The sequence below is a fragment of the Mugil cephalus genome, chromosome 1 (assembly GCF_022458985.1).
Source record: "Mugil cephalus isolate CIBA_MC_2020 chromosome 1, CIBA_Mcephalus_1.1, whole genome shotgun sequence".
Classification (NCBI taxonomy): Eukaryota; Metazoa; Chordata; class Actinopteri; order Mugiliformes; family Mugilidae; genus Mugil; species Mugil cephalus.
Genome location: NC_061770.1, coordinates 42,745,080 through 42,768,717, shown reverse-complemented (window position 1 = coordinate 42,768,717; position 23,638 = coordinate 42,745,080). Strand labels below are relative to the sequence as shown.

The window sequence follows — 23,638 nt, the reverse complement described above, 5'->3', positions numbered from 1 at the left end:
TGCAGCTACTCGCTATTTCTGGGTCAGCCGGGACAAACTGGAATACCTGCTTCCTGGATGTGAATCCTCCCCGTGGTTACACTCCGGGGGGTGTTTGCTAATGATGCCGTTTACCTGAGCCTGTTGGGGACAAGGGCTAGCATAACACCGGCGTACGCTGCCTCAGTAATCCTTTACCTCCTACTCAAATGCACATGCGACTCCCCGTCATCAATCACGCCCTCCTTCGCATCTATTCTACCCTTTCCTATGCTCGTTCTCTTGTGTCCCTGATTGGAAAATAGGGGCCCCAAATTAATTTAGCAAGTGGCTTCTTATGAATGCGTGTACTCAGTCAAACCATAGAGGTCAGAGGACATGCAGGGAGGTCATACTTCATAATATATCTTCAGAGAGTGGGAGGAAACAGGGCTTTTTTTTTTTGTCCTTACAAAACTGCGTCCTTTTGAATATTTTAATTCAGCGATATTGCTCTGTGTCACTCATTATACACTTGCATTGGTATTTTGGCACAATGATTCTCCAAAATGCTATTCTGACATTTCCGTATGTCATGATCTTATTACCGTGTGCGGTAGGGGAGACGAAGGCTAGCCGGAGAGCCTTTAAATAAATGAGAAAGCACTTTCACACAGACACACACGATTATGGGCATTCACAAAAAATGCAATTGGGGGGATAGCTGGCCATTATGCCTAATGCAGAGATACAATCAAAACGACAGAAGTGACAAATGGCCGTAATCTTTGCATGAAAGGAGAGCAAAACAAAATTTAATGAGGGTCGATTTTTTCGTTGGCAGGTGTAATAGACGTCACGCGTCCAGAGAGCCGAGATAACGGACGCGGGGCCGCCGAAATCCAGTTTGTCGAGATTCAATTTGCAACTGGACAATTCCCTCGTACGGTAAATTTAGAAGGGGTAAAATAGGACAGCATAAATTAACGCAACTGTTTGGGACGCAGAGGCACCCGGAGGCTGTAATAACACCCGACTACTATCAGCAGTGAATGCATTCAGCGCTTAACAGCAGTCAGCGACAGCCAAGGTTGATTAAATAGTTTGCCGCCGCAGCAAGAGTTCCAGGCTGATTGAGTATTTGTTTTGTTGAGCTAACAAAAGAGTTTGTTCTGTTTTCAAGATCGGCAGGTATCGCGGACTCTCCCGTGGAGGCACTCCATCAGTTAAGTGGAACTTTAACAAGATTCTCATTGACTTGCAATGTGCATTTCAGGACTGTTTTTATACCTGACTACCTGGTAATGCAGGTTGCGGGTTCAAGATTTCTCTTCCAGTCACGAAACAAACAAATAAGCAAACTATGCGTCCATAATTAGGAGGGAAGTGGGACATTTGGAAAGGCTGCCGTTACACAAGTGTATACGAATGCCGCTCGCATTTAAATAACATCACATGCTCACACACACACACACACACATACTGAAACCCTCATCGACGCTATAAACTGACACCACAACCCATCACAGGGCTTTAAAAAAAAAAAAAAAAAAAATCACATGAATGCTCAAACAGCTATTTAGCATATCCACCAGCCACCAGGACATCACCATTTACATCCTATAACCGCTATATTAAACATCATCATCAATCTGCGCCGCGGCAGCAGCCCTCCGCCGCAATGATCACGAAAACAGCGGGGAGAAATATCTTCAAGGACACCAGTTTATTTATTTGATTATTTATGAAAGGACTTATTTAAGCGTTTGCATTCGAGGAGAAACGATGATAACCTCGAATGTGACACGGCGAATCTTGGCAAAGGAAAGTGGCGTCTATTTCAGGATAATTGAAATCAGCCGGCGGCGATTAAGCTGCAAATGGTGAAAGGACGCCATTAGAGCACCTGATGGAAATCCAATCATGGATATTCGCGGCTCATATTGAGGTCAGCTGAGGTCACAGTGCGCCGGCTCAGATAAGCTAGTGGTCAAACAGGTGTGCGGGGGGTCCTGTGAGGATAAGGGAATCATTATACCGGCCAGGGTGGCTGATGGAGGAGCAATCGTGACCCTGGCAGATTTTTTTTTGCTGTTGCATAAATCCATAAATGCAAACTCATATTATTAGAAATGCACTTGAAATTCATCGGGATCAAGGATGAGCGACAAGAAGTGTTATTTTTTTCTTGGTACACTGTTAAATAGAGTCCAGGTAGAGATTTTTGGGCCCTAGCTTTATTTAGTCTGGAACGACCATTAGCTTCTGGTGGCTAATGCGAGTAAACAAAATATTTGTGTGAAATCTGATAAGAGCAGGAGTATGACTTTTCTCAACTTGGGTTTTTGATGCACTTTATCGTTTAAATGAAGTGAAAAAGTGTTTCCATTTCACTTTTCCCCAGCAAAAAACATAACACTGACTCTCCTTTACTTACCAAGATTGATAAACTGACACCACTATCTGGCAAACCCTACTGAGGTTATAGCGAATCTTCCCGACTGTGTGGGCAAGCAAGAAAAATGTCATCCTCACAGTCAGGAATTTTTTCACCTTCCACTTTCCAGCGGCAACTAATAGTTTGCAAACAAATGTCCAGAAAGCTATCACCAACAATACCCAACATTACTAATAAAAGAGGGTCAGTGAATTCAGATGGAATACATTAGCTTTGGTCTGATTTTGCTCATAAACAAACTGCTTTAAAGTCCCAGTGAAATAAACTGTGTTGTTTGAATGTTTTTCAAACAGAACAGCCTTGCACTAAATCTTAGTTTTATGAAGGTTATGGTTTTCAGCATTTGTTTAAAATAACTAAGAGAGCTGGTGATTCAACTGTGTGTTCATTTTGGAGCCTGGGGTCGGTAGTACTATCCAAATCCATATCTCATCAAGCTAGGATTTAGTGTAGGACTTTTACATTAGAATTAATTTAATGTACATAATGAACTTAATGAACGTATAACTACGTCTAGACATTTTGTCTAACAATGTTAAAAAAGTTTTTGAAGGTATTGTTAATGGTGTTTTGGAGAAGTCATTTCCTGAAACAGCGTTGATGACTCATCCTGCATTTGGGGGCGTGTACTTATTTTGTTTCCAATCAAATGCAGCAACAAATACTTAATTACAGAGTCTAAGCGAAAGTTCCAAAATCAAAGACAATCCTTTTAAAGTGAATATTATGATAAAAAATAATGATCACAGCACCTCCTTTGATGTTCAGTGTAATATGGCAGCACAAAGAAATACGACTTGGTTCCTTTTGACTTTGAGTTAAGCTGGTGCTGCGATGGTGATGTCTTCACGTCTCGAATGTAATCCCATGGAGTCTGCTGTTAAATTATTTTTCAGCATGTGCCGTCTGCATGTTAAATACGTCTGCAAAGACATACGCGAGACACCGAGAGAAGAAGGAGTTGTCCTTGAGCTAACTTAAATATCTCTTCAACGAGATGAGCACGAGAAAAAAAAAAGAAAAAAGAAAAAGGAAGCCAGCAGCAGACAACAGCCACAGTCTGCAGACACTATCGCCTTGGAGACAACACAAGGACATTTTGTTTTGCTCCGCCAGCTTTCCTATTTCATCCAAAGGGACGCAGAGAGAGAAAAAAAAAACTAAACACGGGCCTCAAGAGCACCGGAGAGGTTAACAGGTCTTTGGTATGCCCCGTGGAACCGCTCTGCGACCTTACAGGAAAATGCGAACGTCTGTCAAAGAGTTTTTCAATGGGTTGGGCAACAAAGAAATCCTCCCAAAACTGCACGAAGAGGACACCGAAACATTACTGTATGAACTTACAGAACAGTACCTTACAACTGTATCTCAGAAGACAAAGTTCAAGAATATAATTCAATAAAATAACCTCTAACCTCAAAGTAATTTATCTTCCGTATATTTAAGATTCAATAGATTCTCAAAGGCATCGCTAAGTTGATTAAAATGAGTAACAGCCAGCTATTAGATAATCATAATTTCCAAAGCTTAAGGGCTTATAACGTCCCCACGCCAACACCAGCAACCTTTTCATTCATAAAAGACAGCAGCGAACTTCTGCGGGGCACTCCAGCCTCCTCTCTCATTGAAACACCAGCTCCACTCATCTTTTTTTACGCTCCACTTCGGCTGCACAAAAGCCCCACCCCGTCACCGAACGCGTGAAGTCTGTTTCCACCACACACAGAGCCTTGTGCTTCATTTCAAAGCATTCATTTCCAACTAATTAGCCTCTCTCTCCCTGTATCCCAGGGCTCGTGGCTTCCACAATTAGATAAGCCCGCTCTACTTTGCTCCAGGAAAGAAAAAAAAAAAAAAAAACTGCTACGCCATTATGAAATGGATCCGGTCTATATGACTTGCCATTTCCTCACCGAGAGCCGGCTTCGTCGGCTTTGAGAAACTTCTGCAGACTCGAGATCAAAAGAGGTGCAAAGAGCTTTTGGGGGTAAAAAAATGAAATCAACGTCAGACAGGAAAGTGACTCTTTCAGCCTTGCGCTGAACCCAATTACCTCCTAATTTTAGTATTTGAACCTTTATGCATGGCTGCATCTTGAGCAGGGTAGTGAAGAAGAAACTTTGGACAGTCTGTGCATGATGCCAGCCATTAAATTCCTTCTAGCTTGTTTAAAGCCTGCAAAATGGGATTTGCGGGCGCTGGGACGCGTATTTATAGACCAAAGAGCACTTGAAGCCGTAATCCGTGCTCATGGTTGTTAGCAGGGGCGTAGCCACACACTGGTGTCATTTGGCTGTTTGATCACTGGACGCCGCTTTCTCTTTTCAACCTCAAATTCCACCTCTTACGCGCGGACAGGTAGGCAAAAGGAAAGAGAAAGGATCTAAACCGATATGTTACACTGAAGCCGAGGCTGTTCGCCGTGACGGCCATCCGGGGAGTTTATGTTACTTGCTACACTGAGAGCAGCGAATCTTGTCAATATTTGACACCGTTACTCATCTCAAATTAATGCGACCACTTATAAGCGCCATTATAAATTCATGCAGGTTCAGTACAAATGGCAAAATTTAAGGCTCCACTTCAGCATTCACTCTTTACTGGAGTGGTTGCCATGGCACCCCTCTACTTCTGACTTTGTACTTTGGGTTAAACTGCAGTAGAGATCTAAATGTTGACATGTTTCCCGCTTTACACAACACGGTGTTAAGTGTTATGGGTTATCTGCAGTCTTAATGCTGCCAGGCTAGCAGGTTTGTTTGCTGAACGGAAACTACTGGGTCTTCAGGGGTGTTGCGGCTAGCTGTCAGGAAATAGGCAGCTACACATACACATAGATTTTATATATTTTATAATGAGTAAATACGCAGACATAAAAGGTAATTTAGGAAGCTCTGTGCTTCTGTTGTCAATGGACGGAGCCTGGGCCACTGTTTCGCCCCCATTTCCAGTCGGTCAAGCTAAGCTAAGCTAAGCTAAGCTAAGCTAAGCTAAGCTAATTGCAGTGTAGACAAACTCTTAAAAAGCAAAAGAATGCGTGACTATTTCTCAAAATACTGCCCTTAACTTTTGTCAATTTCCAGAGCTTGTGTAACACGTTGCTACCGCGCATCGTATTACTTTCTGACAAGTTAAAACAAGTTAGAAGCATCTCCTGATGCTATCGCTGAAGAAATGGACCTTGAACCAGATAATCGGTCAAACGGCCAATAATCACTGGTGGTATAAAAAATACTTTTGAAGGGAAAAAAAAAAAAAAAAAAAAAAAAGATAAGGCAAGATAAACACTTCACTGGGAGTAAGGGAAATATCTGTGTGTTTCACTTGAAAAATGATGATCAATATGTGTCCCAGTGTGGCCCTACGCTTACAAAATAAAAGCACAGAATGAAGTGGAGAGGAGAAAAAAAATGAATTGAGAATTGTTGCCACAAGTGGCTTGTTAATTCTCAGCTAATTGAGCATTAATTAATGAGACCGTAAAAAAAAAAAAAAGTTGAAATCTCTCTGTATTTTATCTGGTGATATCAGCGCCCATATCACGACGGCGTGATTCACTCTGCTTCTTATCAGTTCCTCGGAAGCCTATGTCATACAAGCCAACTGTAATTCTACACGTGTGTTGACGAGAGAGTGTCTGGAAAATAAAATGATGGAGAAAGCCTCGTCATTTAATGGGGCTTTTTGTGGCGAGACCACAAATCCATCAGAGAGTGCAACTGGGATGTGGGGAGGTGGGAGGGGAGCTGCTGCTGCTGCTGCTGCTGCTGCTGCTGCTGCTGGTGGTGGTGGTGGTGGTGGTGGAGGGAGGAGGTGCAGTAAATTATGCAGCCAGACATCAGGTAATGCTTCGATATCATCTGACATGATGAGAGCTGTAATGGATGGGAGCTATGCATTGTTTGGCAATTAATTTCTCATTCCCGAGCTCTTTTTCCCGGGAACTGGGAGGGCATGGATGGAGGTCACGCAGCGCCGGGAGAAGCGAGTGCGAGGCTGATATGTATGCACAGACGGACGCGGGGGCCCGGAGAGACACTTGCTGTGTTTGAGTTAAATGACAGACGAGACAGAAGTGCCTGCTGGCATATGCACTGCACTGTAGTGGGACTGTAAGGGGGATTGAGGCTCATAGACGTGCGGCAAATGCGCGCGGAGACAACGTGCGCCGGCTGATGTGCATTTTCAAAATGGGAGTCTCTGTGGAAATCTGTCACACACAACCCTGCACTCCACGCAAATCCATTTTTACCAACATATTTTTCTGTAATGAAAACGCTGGATTCGTTTTTTTTTTTTTTATTCTCGCAGCCAAAATCTTGAGTCCCTCAGGCTTGTGACAGGGCCAAACGCTGTCACAAACATACCCGGGGAAGGCGAAAGGACCAAACTGCGGCATGAGCGCATGAGTAGAAGGGCTTTCAAGATCACTAAGAGGAAATGCATGCTCCTCCAAGGTCTTCTGCCATTTGCCAAAAGAAATCCTCGGGTAAGGCTTTACAAGACGCCGACAACTAACAGTGGGGAAGGGCCAAATGGATGGGGCAGAGCTTGGCGGAGGGACCCTGACACCGGTGATGCTAGAGTCGCTTCAGAGCACCAGATTTGCTCGGCCGATTGGTCAAAATAAATCACCTTGGGATTGCGAGTCACGGAGCCTGCGAAATTTATTGTGGCATTTTTTTTTAGGGCAACGGAGAAGCCTTTTGACGCGCACACAAACACATGAGGGGTAGAAAAAGACCGGGGAGCCGGTGCCTCGTTTGCAATTGGTGCAGAACTCAGTCGTGGATGGATCATCTGGCGATTTCAAACCAAGAAGCCAAGTCGGATAAAAGTCACCGAAGCATGTTCCTCGCCCAGTTCCGTGCACGTTGCGGGAGATGGATGGGGTGCTGGACTTAATTGAGGGATTGCCTGCCACACCTCTCACTACACAGGTGATCTGTGTATGATTTCTGGATCGAGACAGCTGCCGAGGCCCATGATGGATGGCCAGTCGGGAGGAGGGACGCCAGACAAAATCATGTGATATATAACACTGTATTGCGGAGAGCGTGTGAACGCGCCGCTTTCTGAACCGCTTGAAGCATGTGCGCGGCGGCTCCTGGTGACAAAGGATTCTTCAAATTCCCTATTAGAAGAAAAAAAAATAAATAACAAGTACACTAAGATCAGCAAAAATCCGTGCGTGAATGGGGTCAAAAAATTCTTTCTTACACGCGGAACTACGGCTCTGAAACATTTGGAAAAAAAGGGCTGTGATGTGTCGACAAAGAGCTCCCTGTTTCCATGCTCACAAATCAAAAGCTGCATTGTGCCTATTGTGTCGCGGCACTGAAGGGGCTGGAGGAAGCACTTGTGCGTGCGCCGGTGTGTGTACGTGCGTGCGCGTGCACGCGTCGGGAAAGTCATTCTCCGCCATAATCCTAAACCTTGCACTCTCCCTCCAAGAAAATTGCCCTCTGCTAGAGGTGCACCGCGGCATGTGATAAGTGTGTAGCCTGCAAATAAGCATGTAGCCTACATTCCTAAGCCTCGACATCAAAAAGGGCTTCACGCAGAATGCAAAAGAGTTTTGACTATATATAAATAAAAAATAACTTGTGAAGGGGAAGTATTTAGGTGTGTGTACCTTAAAGCTTTGCAGTGAAGAACTACAAAGAGAGTTGACATGTGAAAACTGCACAGAACCCATGTAACCCAAGGCTAGCGCATGCTGCGAGCAACGGAACTCAAAGGACAACAGCCTTCGTGCGCACCCCGAGTCAGATTACCTACAGCAACTCTGCCAGCCTGCATTGACTGCTTAGACAGTCTTAATCAATTTAGCATGTGTCAGGCTCCTCCGCGCAGAGCCAAGACAGGACCGGAGCTTCCAAAGCGTCGGCTGTTGCGGCATGAAGGTCGGGGCGCAGCGTCTGCCAGCTCCCTCCACGCCAGTGGCGCTGGCGCCGTGCCCCGGCCAGATGGCAACATGTGGCAAAATTACAGGTCTGCCAGACAATAAAAGTATCCGCGGCACCAACCGCGCCGGATCCATCGCGCCACTCACGGGTCGGCGAAAAGCAATCGCTCCCGCGAGAGGTTCTCTGACTGAAGCACGAGATGAATAGAACGCGGGGAGAGACGCTGATGAAAAAGTCCTCGACGCGCTACGATGTGAATGCGCTCGTCAGGCTGGTGGAAAACACTGATGATCCGAAAGTCCGATAATGGCAAACACAAAACTGTGAGGTTTTAATCATATGGGATTAAAGCTGGGATACGGCCTCCGAATGAACACACGAAGGCCAAGGAGCATATCGGCGCGACAGACAGCAGCAGCGACAGCAGGTGACTGAGGCAAACGTTCTCATGCGGATGCCCTCGTCTTTGCGGTACGGCTGCTATTGAGAAAATGACAGTCTGATACAACAACACAAGGATTAAACAATAAAAACAGAACGTGAGATTGAATGAGAGTGAACTCAACAACATGGGGTTTATTGTCTATCCTGAGAGCCAGACCAACTTCTACAAATGTCTGTGTGGGGTTAGGGTTAGGGCTAGGGCTAGGGGTAGGGTTAGGGTTAGGGGTAGGGGTAGGGTTAGAGGTAGGGTTAGGGTTACGGGTAGGGTTAGGGTTAGAGGTAGGATTAGGGTTAGGGTCCACTGGGTACTGATTACCCTAAAGCAACACTGTGTTGGGCCAAGCTAGCTTTGAGTGAAGGGTAGAAAAGAAACAGCGACGTAGTCATATGTCCCATCCCAGCGTTGTTCGGTTGAAACTAGCTGTTTGGAGTCCACTATCGTGTCTGCCATGAAACACATTGACTTCAAAGAATGAACATTAAACAGTGATTAAGTGGCAGAATGCTTTCCTTGCTTATCGGCACACTCTTTATTTCTCTAATTGATTGTAGGATGATCCAGGTCTGTGCAAAGTTATTCCTTTTCTCTGTATTAGTTGAAAAATAGTTTCAGTCAAAACAGTGGATCAACTAACCAAGAGCAGAACTGCCACCCCAATGTGGGAGATATCTGGAGATAATTGGCAGGTATTTAATCTGTAGCTTTGATAGTGGCACTGAACAGAATAAATGATTACGGGGATGGACGACCGGATGAGTGGTGCTAGTTCTGTTGGAACAGTGCTATGTTTTCAGGGATCACTGTGCGGCCACTATCAATTCCACCGCTTGCAGTCTTGACACAAATTTCATGCAGCTTCACGTCATCGGTGTTCTGAAACAATCGAATGAAGCCTGTCCTCGACGGAGGAGACGACTGTAAAAGATAAATCAGGGGAACTGGGGCACGGACTGTTGAGAGGAGGCGATGAATTTTCAGAACTGTGAGAAGATCCTCGTCCTCTAGAAAAGGTCACTGTAGCGCCTTTAAAAATATTTTCAATAGGTAAAAGGAAGTCACACTTTCCTTGAAGCTGCGTCCTGTGTTCCTGCGCGTGACTATATCCAAGTGTTGTATGCAATGCACAGTATACAGCTGCAATCTTTTTTCAAAACGTGCCGATAGAGGAATTTCTTTCATATTGTATTCCTAATATGCACACAAGCTTTTAAATATGCCTTCGAAGAGCCAGCTGAGCACCTTTTTTTTTTGTTAAACCATCACAATGAACTGAATTATCAGTGGAGTTGTCATGGAAGCACTCTTGAGTGTAGATCATCTGTCCTTGAAAACAGCACGTTCGGACAAAAATATTGCCTGTTAGAGAGACTGCTGCTGGTGCACAGATTAGTGCAGGATTAATGCGCTGAGTTTCTTTGCATGAATCACAAGAAATAGTATTGAGAGTTTTTTTTTTGTGTGAGAAAGGAAAACAACTTCTATCTACCTATGTGAACAAAAGGCATCAGAATGACATTGTTAGTCCCAATCACATATTTTCGGCTATTTCTGATGTCATTATACTCTGTTGCTAACTAACGCCCAGTAGCATGTTCTGAACGAGGCCTTGGCCCATGTGGTTGGGGATACGACTACGTGTCCCAGCTGTGGCTCCTGCCACGTCTCTGCTGCTCTGTTGCCCATACACCATGCTCCACTGGTAGGGCAGGGCAGGCCAGGCGTGCTCGCGGAGGTGGAAGCATAAGCGGAAATGGGCTTGTGTTAGTGTTAGTGCGATTGGGGTGTTTCCGTGAGTGTTAACAGGCAGTGTGATCATGACGCCGGATCAAACTTCAGAAGCTTTGCAGCAAAATGAAGGCACTGCAATGGCTTCACACTCCAGTGTTCTGGCTTGTTGGTTTATTTAGTTGAATTTTAGGCCTCACTGAGTGACTGTGACACCTCCACGTGATTGTGATTTTTGATTCACAATTACCTCAGCTTTCTTTTCTCTATATCTGCACCAGCTCGTGACCCGGCCACGTTCAGCTCCCTGATCTTCATGCATCCGTAGATGAAAAAAAAAAAAAAAAAAGGGGGACAAACAACACGATTCTGCTGCAAATCCGATATAACTGCTGTGCAGTGAAGTGGTACGCTGATGCCAAGTCAAACAGTTTGGTTGTAACCATACTGTCATCTCAGAATTAGCACCCGCTTTAATCAGAAGATGTCTGTGTCTTCTCGTCTCCGTATTTGGTCTGGAAGTTGATCAAACACAATGGTTTATTACTCCCGAGTCCATTCAATCAGTGCTTCATTCCTCATCAATCGGTTTATCTGACGTTTATATTTGTTCTCTGACTCCATCCATCCACTTAATGCAACATTTTACTATCTATATTCATGCAGCAGATTCTTTGGATGGCAGCCGATTCTGCATCAGCAGCCAAACACACACCCATTCAGTGTGTGTGTGTCTGTTTATGTGTTAAAGGGAGTGTGTGTGATCGTTGTGTTAAACAGTGAAGGATTATCATTTCATACAGAGAGCACATAACAACACCATTTCACTCTCCTGAACTGCAACAAATTATATTATTGGTAGCTGCGTATTATCAAAAGCAAACACTGTAAGCATGGTCACTGAATGAATGAATATATTATGGGGTGTGCTGAAGCGGGACTTGGCTTATAAAAAAAGAAAAAAAAAAAGATTCGGGGAAAAGTAGCAGCCAGCTAAGGAAAGTAAATTAAACTGGCAAGCGGCAGGTAGAAAAAGCTCCAGAGGAGAAAGCAGAGGTAGGGATTTCACAGTCAAATAACTTGTGACATTTTTGACTAGAGCTGTTGATGAGATAGCGCAAAGAATTACCTTGGTGTGTCAAAACAGGTTCCTTTTCCATGCTTTATGCTCCACAACAAGTGCCAATTTATAAAAAGAACAATGGAGTGCAGGAATTAGACTTTTCAAAAGAGTTTGTGGAAGTTTGGGGGACGTGTGGAGTCGCTCGTGAGTATAAAAAAAGAGACGTCAGCTTCTAGCTTCTGAACAAAATGTGAAAAAAAAAGAAAAAATGACAATGTGTCATTGACCCAAGTGCTTAGAATAATTTAAGCATCACTTTGTGCTTTAACAAACTCTTCCTATGCGGCTACATTGTGCAAGACGTGATTAAGGACATGATATGAATGTTAAAAATGTCTCTTGCATTATATGCTAATTACATTTTCATTTTACTGAGTGTTAAACTTTGATTCGAAACACAGAGGTAACGTGTTGAACAACATTTCCTACAGCCAATTGTCAGCAGCCCACACACTCTCTAAGTGCTATATTTCTCTCACACACACATATAGCAAAAACAACACTTAGAGATGTATTGTGCAGAAAAAAAACTGCACGTTGAGAAGAATGCTATTGTTAGAGATTTAAAAGTGGTCGGCTGTAGATCCAATTAGTCTTTATGGCGCAAGTGAATTCACTTATCCTCTTGAGAGATGGAAAAGAGCATATAGTGTGTCAGGTATTTTTAAGGAGATTTTGGTTTTGTGTTGGCGTGGGGGGAAAGGCTCGCTGAGTGTCCAAAACAGGAAGTGGGGGGAGCATGAATAACCTCAGACAAATTTCCACATATATATTTAGAGAAAGAACTTGTTGTGGCCAACTGTTAATGATTAACAGTTCATAAACAGAGGGAACGAACACTGAATGTCTAAATCAGAAAGGCATCATCGTCTGCAAAGAATGAATATGATAAGAAAATAATTTGGTGTAGTATTTGATTTTCTAGCAATCTCATCTTCTACAACCACTCATCCTCACTAGAGTCACAGGTAGGGATGGGTTAAAAAATTGCTGCCCCGTCAGATGTTTAATCAAATTCCAGGTCTTACCTCCCTTGTCGCAGGTTGCCAGTCTGCATCTTTTGAGGTGAAAGAAAGCCAAACTTTTGACCATTCGCCCTTAAGCACTTTGAAGATTCACAACTGACGTGATGTCACATGTGGCGTCAGCATCAGTAATAGAGCTAAGTGGGTGGTAATTAAAAATTCTTTGCCACTGAAACGAAACGAGTATCGGTACCCATCCCTCGTCGCCGGGTTTGCTGGAGCCTATCCCAGCTGTCTTTGGGCGAGAGGTGAGGTACACCCTGGACAGGTCACCAGTCCATTGTAGGGCCAACAAATAGACAAACAACCATTCACACTCCCACCCATGGTTTCTAGCGATATTAATTAAAATAATTAATAAAGTTGGTCTTACCGAGTCGGTTGTCCAATGCTCCGAAGTCCAGAGAGTACTTGACCACGTGGTAATTGTTCCAAACGTACAGCAGATTGTCCCTGGGATTATAATCCACAGCGGCAATGTACTGGTAGGAGTTGGGGAAAGGGATGTCCAGAAACCCGTCTTTACTAAGTTCTGTGTTATAGATGTAGTCAATCTTGTTCCCTGTTGCCTCGTTGTCGTCGTCCTCGTACACCGACTTTACCACATAGAGGATTCCACAAATCATGAAGGCGTTGGACGCCGAGCGCTTGTCGTAAGCCGTGTCCCAGGTGCCCTCGACTCTCAGCGTGTAGGGATTGAGCTGGCTGATGACAATCCGCCCATTGTTTTGCTCCGTGGCGTAAATCACCCACAGGCCATTTTCGTCAACGGCCAGGTCAATGTCAGACTTCCCCCCCCAGCGATACGGAGACGTGTCGTGGTAGTTGGCGTTCGCTATGATGGCTTCGCCGCTCTTGATACGAGTCCGCAGGTCAAACTTGACGATGTTGCGCGTGCGCTCCTTGTTGAAGAAGAGGGCCCCGTCGTAGACCACAAAGCCTGTCCCGTCGACGCGATGAGGGAGCTTGTAGGTCGTTGTCGGCCTTCCAGCGATGAAGTCTTCTTTGGAGGAGTATTCGGTCAAGGTGTCCGTGCGGTAGGGTGTCCAAGGCATGTAGTAGATCTTATCAGAGGCTTGGAGAGGGTCTTTGCACCAGGCACCGGACTGGTGGTCCGACTCGAAAAGGTGCTCGCTCTGGTACACCCTGCGCAGAAGCCCTGGGCACAGGAATACTGAGGAGCCAAAAATGGGGAAAGACAATTACAGAGTTACATTGGCAGGTATTGAATTACTGACAATAAAATACACAAGTATGAAATCTGAGGCTTATTATTCTACAACGCAAAGGACCAAAATGATAAGTCAAAACGCTCCAGCAGAAAAGTTTCAGGGGTGATCAGACTTAGATCAAAACAGGAAAGATTAGCATAAAGAAAACTACTGATTGAAAGTGGAGTTTATTAGATTATTTCAAACACTATGGGGATATGTTGCTGCTACAAATGATGGAAAATCTCAAACATCTCAAATATATTCAGTGTTCTTTTGGTTTAATTACTGACTGTAGTTTAGAGTTCAGTGTATGTTTCTATATTCAGTTCATCTCACAACTAGCCAGTATCACTAAACAACTGACTCAAAATGAATTGGGAGAGGTTATAATACATTTATTTAACCATTTATTTAACCACTTTAGTCCAGTTACACCACACCGACTGGTTTCCCTTCACACACAATAAACCTGCACCATGAGAAATAATAAAGAAAGTTTCACAATAAATACAATGAAACACCCCCAACATTTTGATTAACAGCTATGCTGCAGTTATTGGCCAAGGCAGCCCCTTTAGGAGAAAAGAAAACAAGAAAATATCCAAATTACATCATCTCCATAATGATCGTCTCTCCATTATTTCATCTACGTGGCATTTTTTTTTTTTAGTCAGAGACATGATTTACAGCACCCCACAGAATGAGCTAATTGCATATGAACTGGTTCGTACTGAAAATCTGATAAAGCGAGGCCAAGGCAATGCAGCTGGAGCAGGTCAGTAGTGAGCACGATTTGCAAAAGCTAATTTCAGTTCATTATAGATTATCGTTGACTGAGGCAATTACAATTTTTGGGCTTTCTAAATAGATGACATTTGAATTTGGCTGCAAGGACTACAAATTCATAGCAGGAAATATAAATACTAACATGTGAGAGATATATGTAGTAGACAGGTAATAACTGAAATAAGGAAGAATAAAGACTCTAGACACAGCATTTTTCTTTTTTTTCTCCCTTTTTCACGGGTTTAGACCCAGAGTGCACCGGGAATAAAAACAAAGAGTTAGAAGGCTCTCTTCGCCATAATGGGCCAGGAGGCTGACAGAGCTCTGACAGGTCCTAGCCGCAGATCCTTCGAGAGCTAAAAGCCGAAGGAGGAGAAAGAGACGGCAGAAACAGAGGCTCCTTCTCTCCCCTGTAATCTCCCAAGATTAAACATGTTGTCTACCTGCAGGTGAAAAATGTGGCGGGATGACACGGAGCCTCGGAACACATCTCGGAGGCAGCTCTGGCTAAATGCTACGGCTAAGGCTGTTTCTATGCACGCGGGCCGCGCTGGGGCGCAAGGTCAGAGGAGGTAAGCACGGCACTGACAGCACACTTGGCGCTTACAGAGGTTGTAAAATACACTTTTTAAGCTCGGAGATGGAGGAGTGAATGAAATATGTTAGATACAAAGGCAATCACGGCCTTCATGGGGAATTTACCAAACTGTTAACACAGCAGAACTCCTTCAAATGTTTTAACTCCACCTTCACTGCTCATTCCCCTTACCGCTCATTTCAGCGCTACGTCATTAATTACTACGAGGCCTAAAATTTACTGCGCAGCCATTAAAGCTTAACTCTTGTTTAATGATTTCCATCTTTGACTTCCGTCCAACTTCATAGTTAACGTCTGACATATTTCCAAGTCATGTCAAGTGCGGCTTTAGCATATGCTTTGCAGCATCGCACAGTGCTGATAAGGTAAGAATGCGACGACTGTGATCTGTCTCCAGTATTGACTGGTGAGTCCCTGAAGGTTATAGCCATTATCATGTTAGAGCTATAATGAAAAATGCTGACAGCTTATTGGACAAGCTATTGATCAACCTGTATAGCGCTCTGCTTTAATGTTATGCAGCTGATAAAGCGGAGCAGGAATAATCTTCGGTTATTACAGGGAATAAAAACATCCCGGTGTCATGGGATTTCGGAGCAGAGCAGGTTTGTGATGACCTCATGTTGATGCCGGACAAGAAATGAAGGCAAGAGTCCTGACCAGCGTTTTAGATGTTTCCCCATGAACTGCATGTTCAACCACACCAGTGAACCGCACAATGAGCAGGAACCTGCAGAACATTACAAACCTGCCGGAGCCGAAGCAACCCTTCACCAAAAGAAGAAGAAGAAAAGCGAAAGCAAGCACATATTCAAATGAAAAAGGAGGCGAAAAAGGAAAGTTGTTGGTATTTAGTTACCTTTTTGTTCCACTTCTATTTTTTTTTAGGCATGAAGGGGAGAAAAAAAGAAAGAGAAAATAGAGAACAGGTTAATGCTGTGATAACTGTCGTCGTTGTACAGTCACACAAAAGTACGAGAGGAGCTTGTGGTTAGTGAACAGACGCGTATAACATTCACATTTAAGATTTAGGAGAGGAGAGCTGGCTGCGTCACATGTGGTCCTGCTGGGTAAAAATAGAGATTAATCAGGTCTTAAAATGTACAACATGTTTGCAGTGATTGCAGAGGTGGGTGGGATGTGGCTTTTCCTACAGACACGAGGAAGTACAATTTATATGCAAACTGGGTCCATGTTACATAATGCAATGATACCACAGAGTAGTTGTGCCTCACACAATGATGGTGGAATGGTGGAAATGGTGGAAAAAAACTGTAAAAGTTCACATCAAAAGTATTTACCAATCTAGCACACACAAAAAAAACAAAAATTTTTTATTTGGAGTCATATTACTGGTCACCTGGCATGAGGAAGTGCAACTTTACTACTCACTTTAGCTCCACTTTAGCTCATGTTAGCTATATACTAGCTAACGATGGGGAAGTTTTTTTTATAGTGCACAAAGATGCTCAAGTTTAAGCGCCACAAGACTCAAAACAATATGCTAAGAGACAGTAAAATAGAACTGTCATGCTGTACACATTAAACATGGTCGTTTGATTGATTTTCAAGCATGTATTTCATTATTTAGACTAATTGTCAGCTGTTTAATACACATTGAAAGTTGACTTATGGACGCTCCGTATGATGGATTTTGCAAGTGAAATATAAAAGCTGATTTGGTTCCACAACGTGACACTGAAAGCCCGCTGAAGAACCGCGGAGGTTATTACATCTTAGCTGTATAAATCACTTCCTCCGTGGACGAGCCTTTTAACGTCACTCATGGCATTTTGTCAGTCTCCTCCATTTGCAGCTGGGGCTAGCATCCGCCCCGGCGCGGCCGCTCCCGTCCCCTTCCCCTCCAGTAATCCCGCTTCTAATAAGAGAGGATTAACCTCTGTTACTAGGGCTTACAAGAGTCCTCTCCTCCAAATGGGGAGTGCAACAGAGTGAGGTATGGAGGTCAGTGGGCAGGGGCGGGCGGGGTAAAGTTTGAAAGATGGGAAAGTTATTAGAGGAGAACAATATTAATGCAAGGCGGCGAGCCAATGAAAAGGTAGAGAATGAGGCAGAGCTGTGTCAGGAGTGGGGAAAATAACGGGGAGGTGTGTGAGGAGGGGGGTGGGGGTGGGGGGGGGCTTTCAACAAGTCGTCTGTGTTTGTCAGATCATAAACTTGTACGCCACCACAGCCCAGCACCTCATTAACAGAGAACACTCCAGCTGTCACTGCGACACAATAAGCCCACATCAACCGTGAGCAACTGTTGCTCTGGGCTACGTGCGGGGCGGCCATTCCGGGGCGACTCAAAATTCGCCGATAAGTCTGAACTGCATGCGGGCCCCGATAGATCAAATGGAAAGTAAACAGACGAACGTGCCCCGATCGAAGCCTCCTCACCTCCCGTGAGGAACGGGCCACACAACGGGGACCGCGGGCCATTCCTGACTGAGCGATCGCTAACAGTCCGAGGGGAGGGGAGGGTAATGATCTATGGAAAAAGGCATTAGCGGCGAGGGATGTGAGGAGTGGTATACGACGCAATCACAGGGGGAGATGGTGTGAGAAGGGAATTAAGGACGCGGTTGAAATCCCCGACGCGGAAGCGCACGACCCCACCGACGCTTGACCGGGAGACGCCGCGCATCGCAACAAGGTCACGCGTCAGAACGGTCAAGGGCGGTTTTCGCCTGCGTCACGTCCGCCGCACGGACGGGAGCCGAAAGGAGGCGCACACATGCGACACGGGGCCTCGGATACCCACGTCTCAGTCGGGCCACGGGGAAAGCAGAGACGGAGAATTGATTCATTTGAAAAGCTTCTTTACTCCACCCCGCCGCCCCCATTGTGACCTTAATACGATTTCGGTCACGGCTGTCACTGAGTCACTAAAAAGCACTTAGCTCCCTCGTCTCTTCCTCTTCCTCTCCCTTTCTTCCTTTCTCTTTCCCCCCCTCTCGTTTATCTCTCGCTCCTTCTCCGCTGTGATGTCTCAGAGACGATCAAAAGTATGCAAACAAATACTAATCAAAAAAAGAAAGAAAGAAAAAAGGGGGGGGGGGACTCTTTCGGAGCAGTTCTGGCGTCTGTGAAAGGGCTGCGTCCTCCTCCGTCGCACAGAATACGTCCTTGAACATCGCGTTCATTGATTACGCATAAAAAGGAAAAGGCATTTGTACTTGATGAAGCCTTGTCTTGATATTATGAATGCCGTGCCGCTCTGAGAAAAGACACTTCAACCGATGATCTCCTCGATTAAAGATCACTGGAAGGCTTCTGTGAGCACAAACCACGATGATAATATCAATGGTAATCGCATGCGTGCTTAATAAAATCAACTCTAAAACACTGACTGAGGTAAGGAGACGTATTTGTGGCCATTAAAAGGAGATTTAGACCCTGCAACCTCTCGATCCGTCAGCACCTGAAGGGACAAGCCGCTTAAAATGATCATTTGACTTCGGGTTCATGATACAGACGCTTCCGTGAAATTCTTTCCTCGAACTTGACCAAAACTTCCGAAACATCCGCGTTAGGCCGTGAACCCGAGACAAAAGGCAAAGAAGAAGAACCGAGGGTTTAAATATTGGAAATTGTGAGTGAAATTTTTAAACACCGCTTCAAGAATTTCCTCCCGAATGGGCAAGTTTGACAGCCTCACCTAAGGCAAGAGTCAAACCCTCGGAATAAGGCCTGCTTTTTCGCTGCGAAACATCCGACTCTGAAATACAACTTTTGAGCGCAAACCCGACCCCGACACGAGTAAACAGCTCATTCTGCTTGTGCAAACAGTCCGACCGGTTGGACCGTCCCCCCTTCGAGCCCTCAAAGATCTGGCGCGCGGTCGCAGAGCAAAGAGATGACCAGCTGTAATCACCCATCCTCGGGTGCCAGAGCAAACCAGAAGGAGGAAATGCCACCATTGGCAGGGAAGAAAAAAGGAAATTTCCCTTGAAAATTTACATATCTCCCGAGCTGCCAACAGACAAAGACGTGTCTGAGATTTGCCAATGATAAATGCTCTTTCGCTTTTTCTTTTTTTTCTTCAACATGCAAACCTGGAAGCCGGCATTCTTGTCCAAAACCTGGCAACAGGTTCGGGTGAAACAATTAGTCAGTGAACTGTGCGCGTGCAGCTTGTAGCAGTCTGGCTGCTGTATGACGCTCGCTGCCAAACAAACAAAACTGGAAGAGGCAACGTGGCTGATTCTGCAGCTAATTGGTCAAGCTGTCGTAGCTAATTCAACAAGCCGAAACAGGCAAACCTGCGCGTGTGCCTTTGAAAATGATGTATTTTTGTGGTTACGGAGAAAGAAAACAAAAAAACAAAAATGGCGGCTGCTCGTTACAATCGAAACCACGCGTTAAAACGTGCCTGTGTGCATATGTGTTTGAAGTCCGGATAAGAACCCTGCTGCGCAAAACGTACAAGTTTAAATCTGATGTTCACCCCTGACGAGACGTGGGCCTGCATACTCACCGTAGCCTACTTCCCGCTTCAGACAAACGGCGAGCTGCTAACAATGGAGACCTTTAGCTGCAGCGAGCGCCGGCCGCCGCCGCGTGAGCGTCAGCTGTATGGATTATCATTTGAATAATTAAAGCTTCCCAATTTCACACTAATGGTTGAGAGGTATCAGAATGGTATCATTAGCCGCTAATAGAGATTCATGGGCGAAACGGCGGCAATATTTTTTTGCAATATTTTTTTTTTTTTTGCCCTCCTCCCTCCTCCTCGCTCCATCTCAGCCGACGCGCTGCAGAGTGCAAACCCCTTAACTCCATCCCATCAGCTTTTTAATTAATGACACAAATTACAGGGCTTTGAATAGCATGTGCCTAAGGATGGAGGGGGGGTGGGGAGGAGGGGGGAGGGACGCGCAGGCTGCCATCTCTCTTTCTCCGAATCCCCTCTTCATCCAGCTCATCTTTTTTTCCTATCATTTCCCTCCGCTCGACGCTCTTGAGTCTCCCATACCATCATTACAGGTTCCATTTCTCAACAGCCCTCTTCTTCTTCTTTTTTTTTTTTCTTTTTTCTTTTTCTTTCAACCACTTGTGTGCTCTCATTGTGCTCCTTCTGGTACTTATTCAATCTCCTCCCCAGCGTCTCCTCTCTGTCTCCGTCGCTTCCCTTCCTGCCGCCTCCTGCCGGGATGCGGCCATGCTGTCTTATAACCTTGACAATGCAGGACGCTGGGAGCGTCCGCGCCCCCCCTCCCACCTCCTCGTGCGCACGCGCCTGTGTCTCTTTGAGGGACAGGTGCAAGGACTTGGCGCCCATCCAGCCGGCAACCCGCGCGGGGGTCGGAGGGAAAGGCAGGCCGCGAAACAAAATGACGTTCCTTGCACTTTTTTCCGCGGCAGCTCGAGCAGAAACGGCGTAATTGCACCGAAAATATGTCTTGATTTTTTAAGGGCCTAAAACAGAGGGACGGGGAGGGGAGGACTGCCGGGGAGAGTGTTTGGTTGGACGTGGTGGAGCGCCGGAGCACAAAGCAAGGAGGGGAAAAAAAATAAAAAATAGAGAGGAAAATGAAGAAAAAGGAGCTTTGATTAGTGGGGTGATCATTAAGAGGAGAGGCCCCCTGAAGAGACCAATCTCTAATTAGTGCTATATCCTCGACACTTGGCAACCCAACAAGACTCTCAGCTGTGTGTGTGTGTGTGTGTGTGTGTGTGTGTGTGCAGCAAAGGAAACAATGACATAAAAGCTTTGGCTACATAAATGGAAGTGTTTATGAACATTCATATGGCTTGTTCAGCATTTGTGCATATTCAAGAAAAAAAGGGGACGACCCTGTATGTTTATTACTGTGAGCAGCTGCTACGGAGCAGGAAGCTGATAGATTGCAGCAGCTTATTCAGCTATTAGAGGGGCAAAGCAGTTTCCACATGTCCGGATTCACCCCTTTAACACCACCATTTATCCACATTGGTAATCACAGCTACCACGTGCAATTGTATCTGGAAAAATAACTTTTTTTTTGTTTTTTTCTGCAGAAAGACTATTGTTCAAGTATACGGTTAGTCATTATTTATTGCACCGCGCACATTAACCTATCATTTGCAGAACAGCGGGGTGTTGAAATGTTTGATATTTGCTTCCAATAAGAAATGATACGTGATAAATGAGAGTGATATAAAACAGATCTTTCAACCTTCGGCATGAGTCTGATCCAAAGCACAGATCCAAATCAGCAGAAGAACGGATCCGCAGGAATGTCCCACGATGAGCGAGCCAGAGCTCGTGCATAAATCCCGTCGAAAGTCCGGGCTCAGACCAGACGCTGTCTGCGAACAGGAGAAGGCGTCGCAGATCTGGAACGAGCGGGAATGTGTTCCCGAGTCAAGACGCGCCAAGTCGATAGAGTCTTGTTCAAAGAGTAAAATCCAAGGGTGCGTCGACGGAGTGTTCGTTTTGGGGCTGCAGTCAGGTTTTCGCTTTCGTTTTGATCGTTTCTCTCTGAAATGTGTCACATTGGCTTTCAGCGGTATTGAGTTAGCTGTTGGTTTTGTTTTGTTTTTCAAAGTACAAAAGTTCTGATTTGATTTTTGATTAGATTTTTCAATTTTCATTTGAATTCATTTAATTTAATCTTATTTTTTTTATATAAACAAATAACCAAACAAAATATGAGACGGGGACAGTAACTTTGTTTTTGAACCAAGCTGCAATTTCTTATTTTTATCATTACATAAACTCTGTTCATTATCCGTTTTTATATGTTGTTATGAGGACACTAACGCTTCCCTTTCAGTAATACTGACTTTTCATTCAATTAATGAAAATATTAATAACTGGTAACAAATTATTATAATTAAAAAGCAAATAAATCTGTGTTTAATGTGATTTTATGTACGTCACAACTTGTTATCAGTTTCAAAAAATATTGGGCATGTTTGCTTTTTAACAATGAAGCATTTTCACATAGTCAAACTGCACCAATAACATTGATGTTGGCTCTACTCTGTTCAAGTGTCTCCAGCTTTAACAGCGAGCGTGAACAGGTCTAGCAACGCAGAGCTCAGTCGAAATTAATTGGACGGACTGGATGCAAAATCCCAACAAAAGCATAACCTTTTTTTTTTTAAAATCAGCACCTTCTGACAAGATCGGTCGTTGCCAACTGAGGGGTTGCGGCACCGGTGTGAATCTGGCGTGTGAGATATGTGACAGAAAGTCACAGTCATCAAGGCATGCTGCGTGGGCTGCCGGGGAGTGGTCATCTGTCACTGAGCGATGAGACGGCATTACAGGCCCCCTTCACACATGGGAGAAAGTGGAGCTGGTCGCTCAGGTGGGAAGAAGGGAAAAAAATAAATAAATAAATAAAAAAAAAGGTGTGGGAACAAGCAGGATGATGCACGCTGGCGTTTCAGCGGGGAGTGAGGAGGGTGTGGTTTGGTGATGTATCTGCTGTCACGGTGTCGACTCCCACACTAGACCTCATGGAGGAGGATTGGAGAGCTCAAGGATAAAAAGCCACTGAACTTCGGCGCAATCTGCTCAGTAGATTTACTGATAGCATCAAATGAGGTGATCGGGTCTTTTAGAAGCTTAGAAGTTGCCGCACGATCATCCACGGGAAAGAGAACTGACTGAGACTAAGGGACATGATGCCTGAAAAATTAACACGAACAATTAAATTCCTGTACATATAAAGGGATCTGGTTGCCTAGGTAAACTTGCAGTATATTCCCACCCCAAATGTTTTCAAGGGTTAGGGTTAGGGGCTAGGGTTAGGGGTTAGGGTTAGGGGCTAGGGTTAGGGGCTAGGGTTAGGGTTATGGGCTAGGGTTAGGGTTGGGGGTTAGGGGTTAGGGGCTAAGGTTAGGGTTGGGTGTTAGGGTTAGGGGCTAGGGTTAGGGTTATGGGCTAGGGTTAGGGTTGGGGGTTAGGGGTTAGGGTTAGGGGTTAGGGTTGGGGGTTAGACAAGCAGACTGACATGTGATGAACGTCTACACCGACACCGACTACTAACCGAAACAGTAGAAAATGACACTTCACAACAATTAAATCTATATTCTTGACCTGAATGTGTTCAGATATGTATAGCCTGTATAAAAACAGGCTGCAACTCAGCACCATCAACAACATTTAATAGCAGGAGGCGTCCATGTTGTTACTGTCGACCGGATGTTTTGAATGTCATGGCACAGAAGTCTGACTCGCCGACCAGTCCGTACAACCTCCCCCTTGACTCAAACTAGAAATCCTTACATGTGCGGAGACAACACTGTTCCACCCTGATTAGACATCACAGCCATGAAAGTCCCGTCCTGGTCACACAGGTGGTGTTTGCTCTAGGTGTGACCGCTGCATAACTGACCCTGTAATTATCCAAGCCACACTGTAAGCAATAGCCCCGCGTGCGGCATCAATTTCACGGT

The 23,638-nt window shown here is 44.9% G+C and overlaps 1 protein-coding gene across 13 annotated transcripts in view; it reads right to left on the bottom strand.

Annotated features, from left to right (window-relative positions):
- The window catches only part of LOC125005875 (adhesion G protein-coupled receptor L3-like), a 220,666-nt gene that overhangs the window by 74,034 nt on the left and 122,994 nt on the right, over positions 1-23,638 (bottom strand). For 8 of the 13 annotated variants that reach the window (XM_047581567.1, XM_047581575.1, XM_047581540.1 and 5 more), the window contains exons 6-7: positions 16,101-16,115; positions 13,017-13,817 (exon numbers count right to left, since the gene is read on the bottom strand). In XM_047581567.1, coding sequence (XP_047437523.1) covers positions 13,017-13,817; positions 16,101-16,115 — 816 coding nt within the window. The remainder of the gene's footprint in view (positions 1-13,016; positions 13,818-16,100; positions 16,116-23,638) is intronic. The other 5 variants (XM_047581599.1, XM_047581608.1, XM_047581523.1 and 2 more) reach the window with 1 other exon arrangement.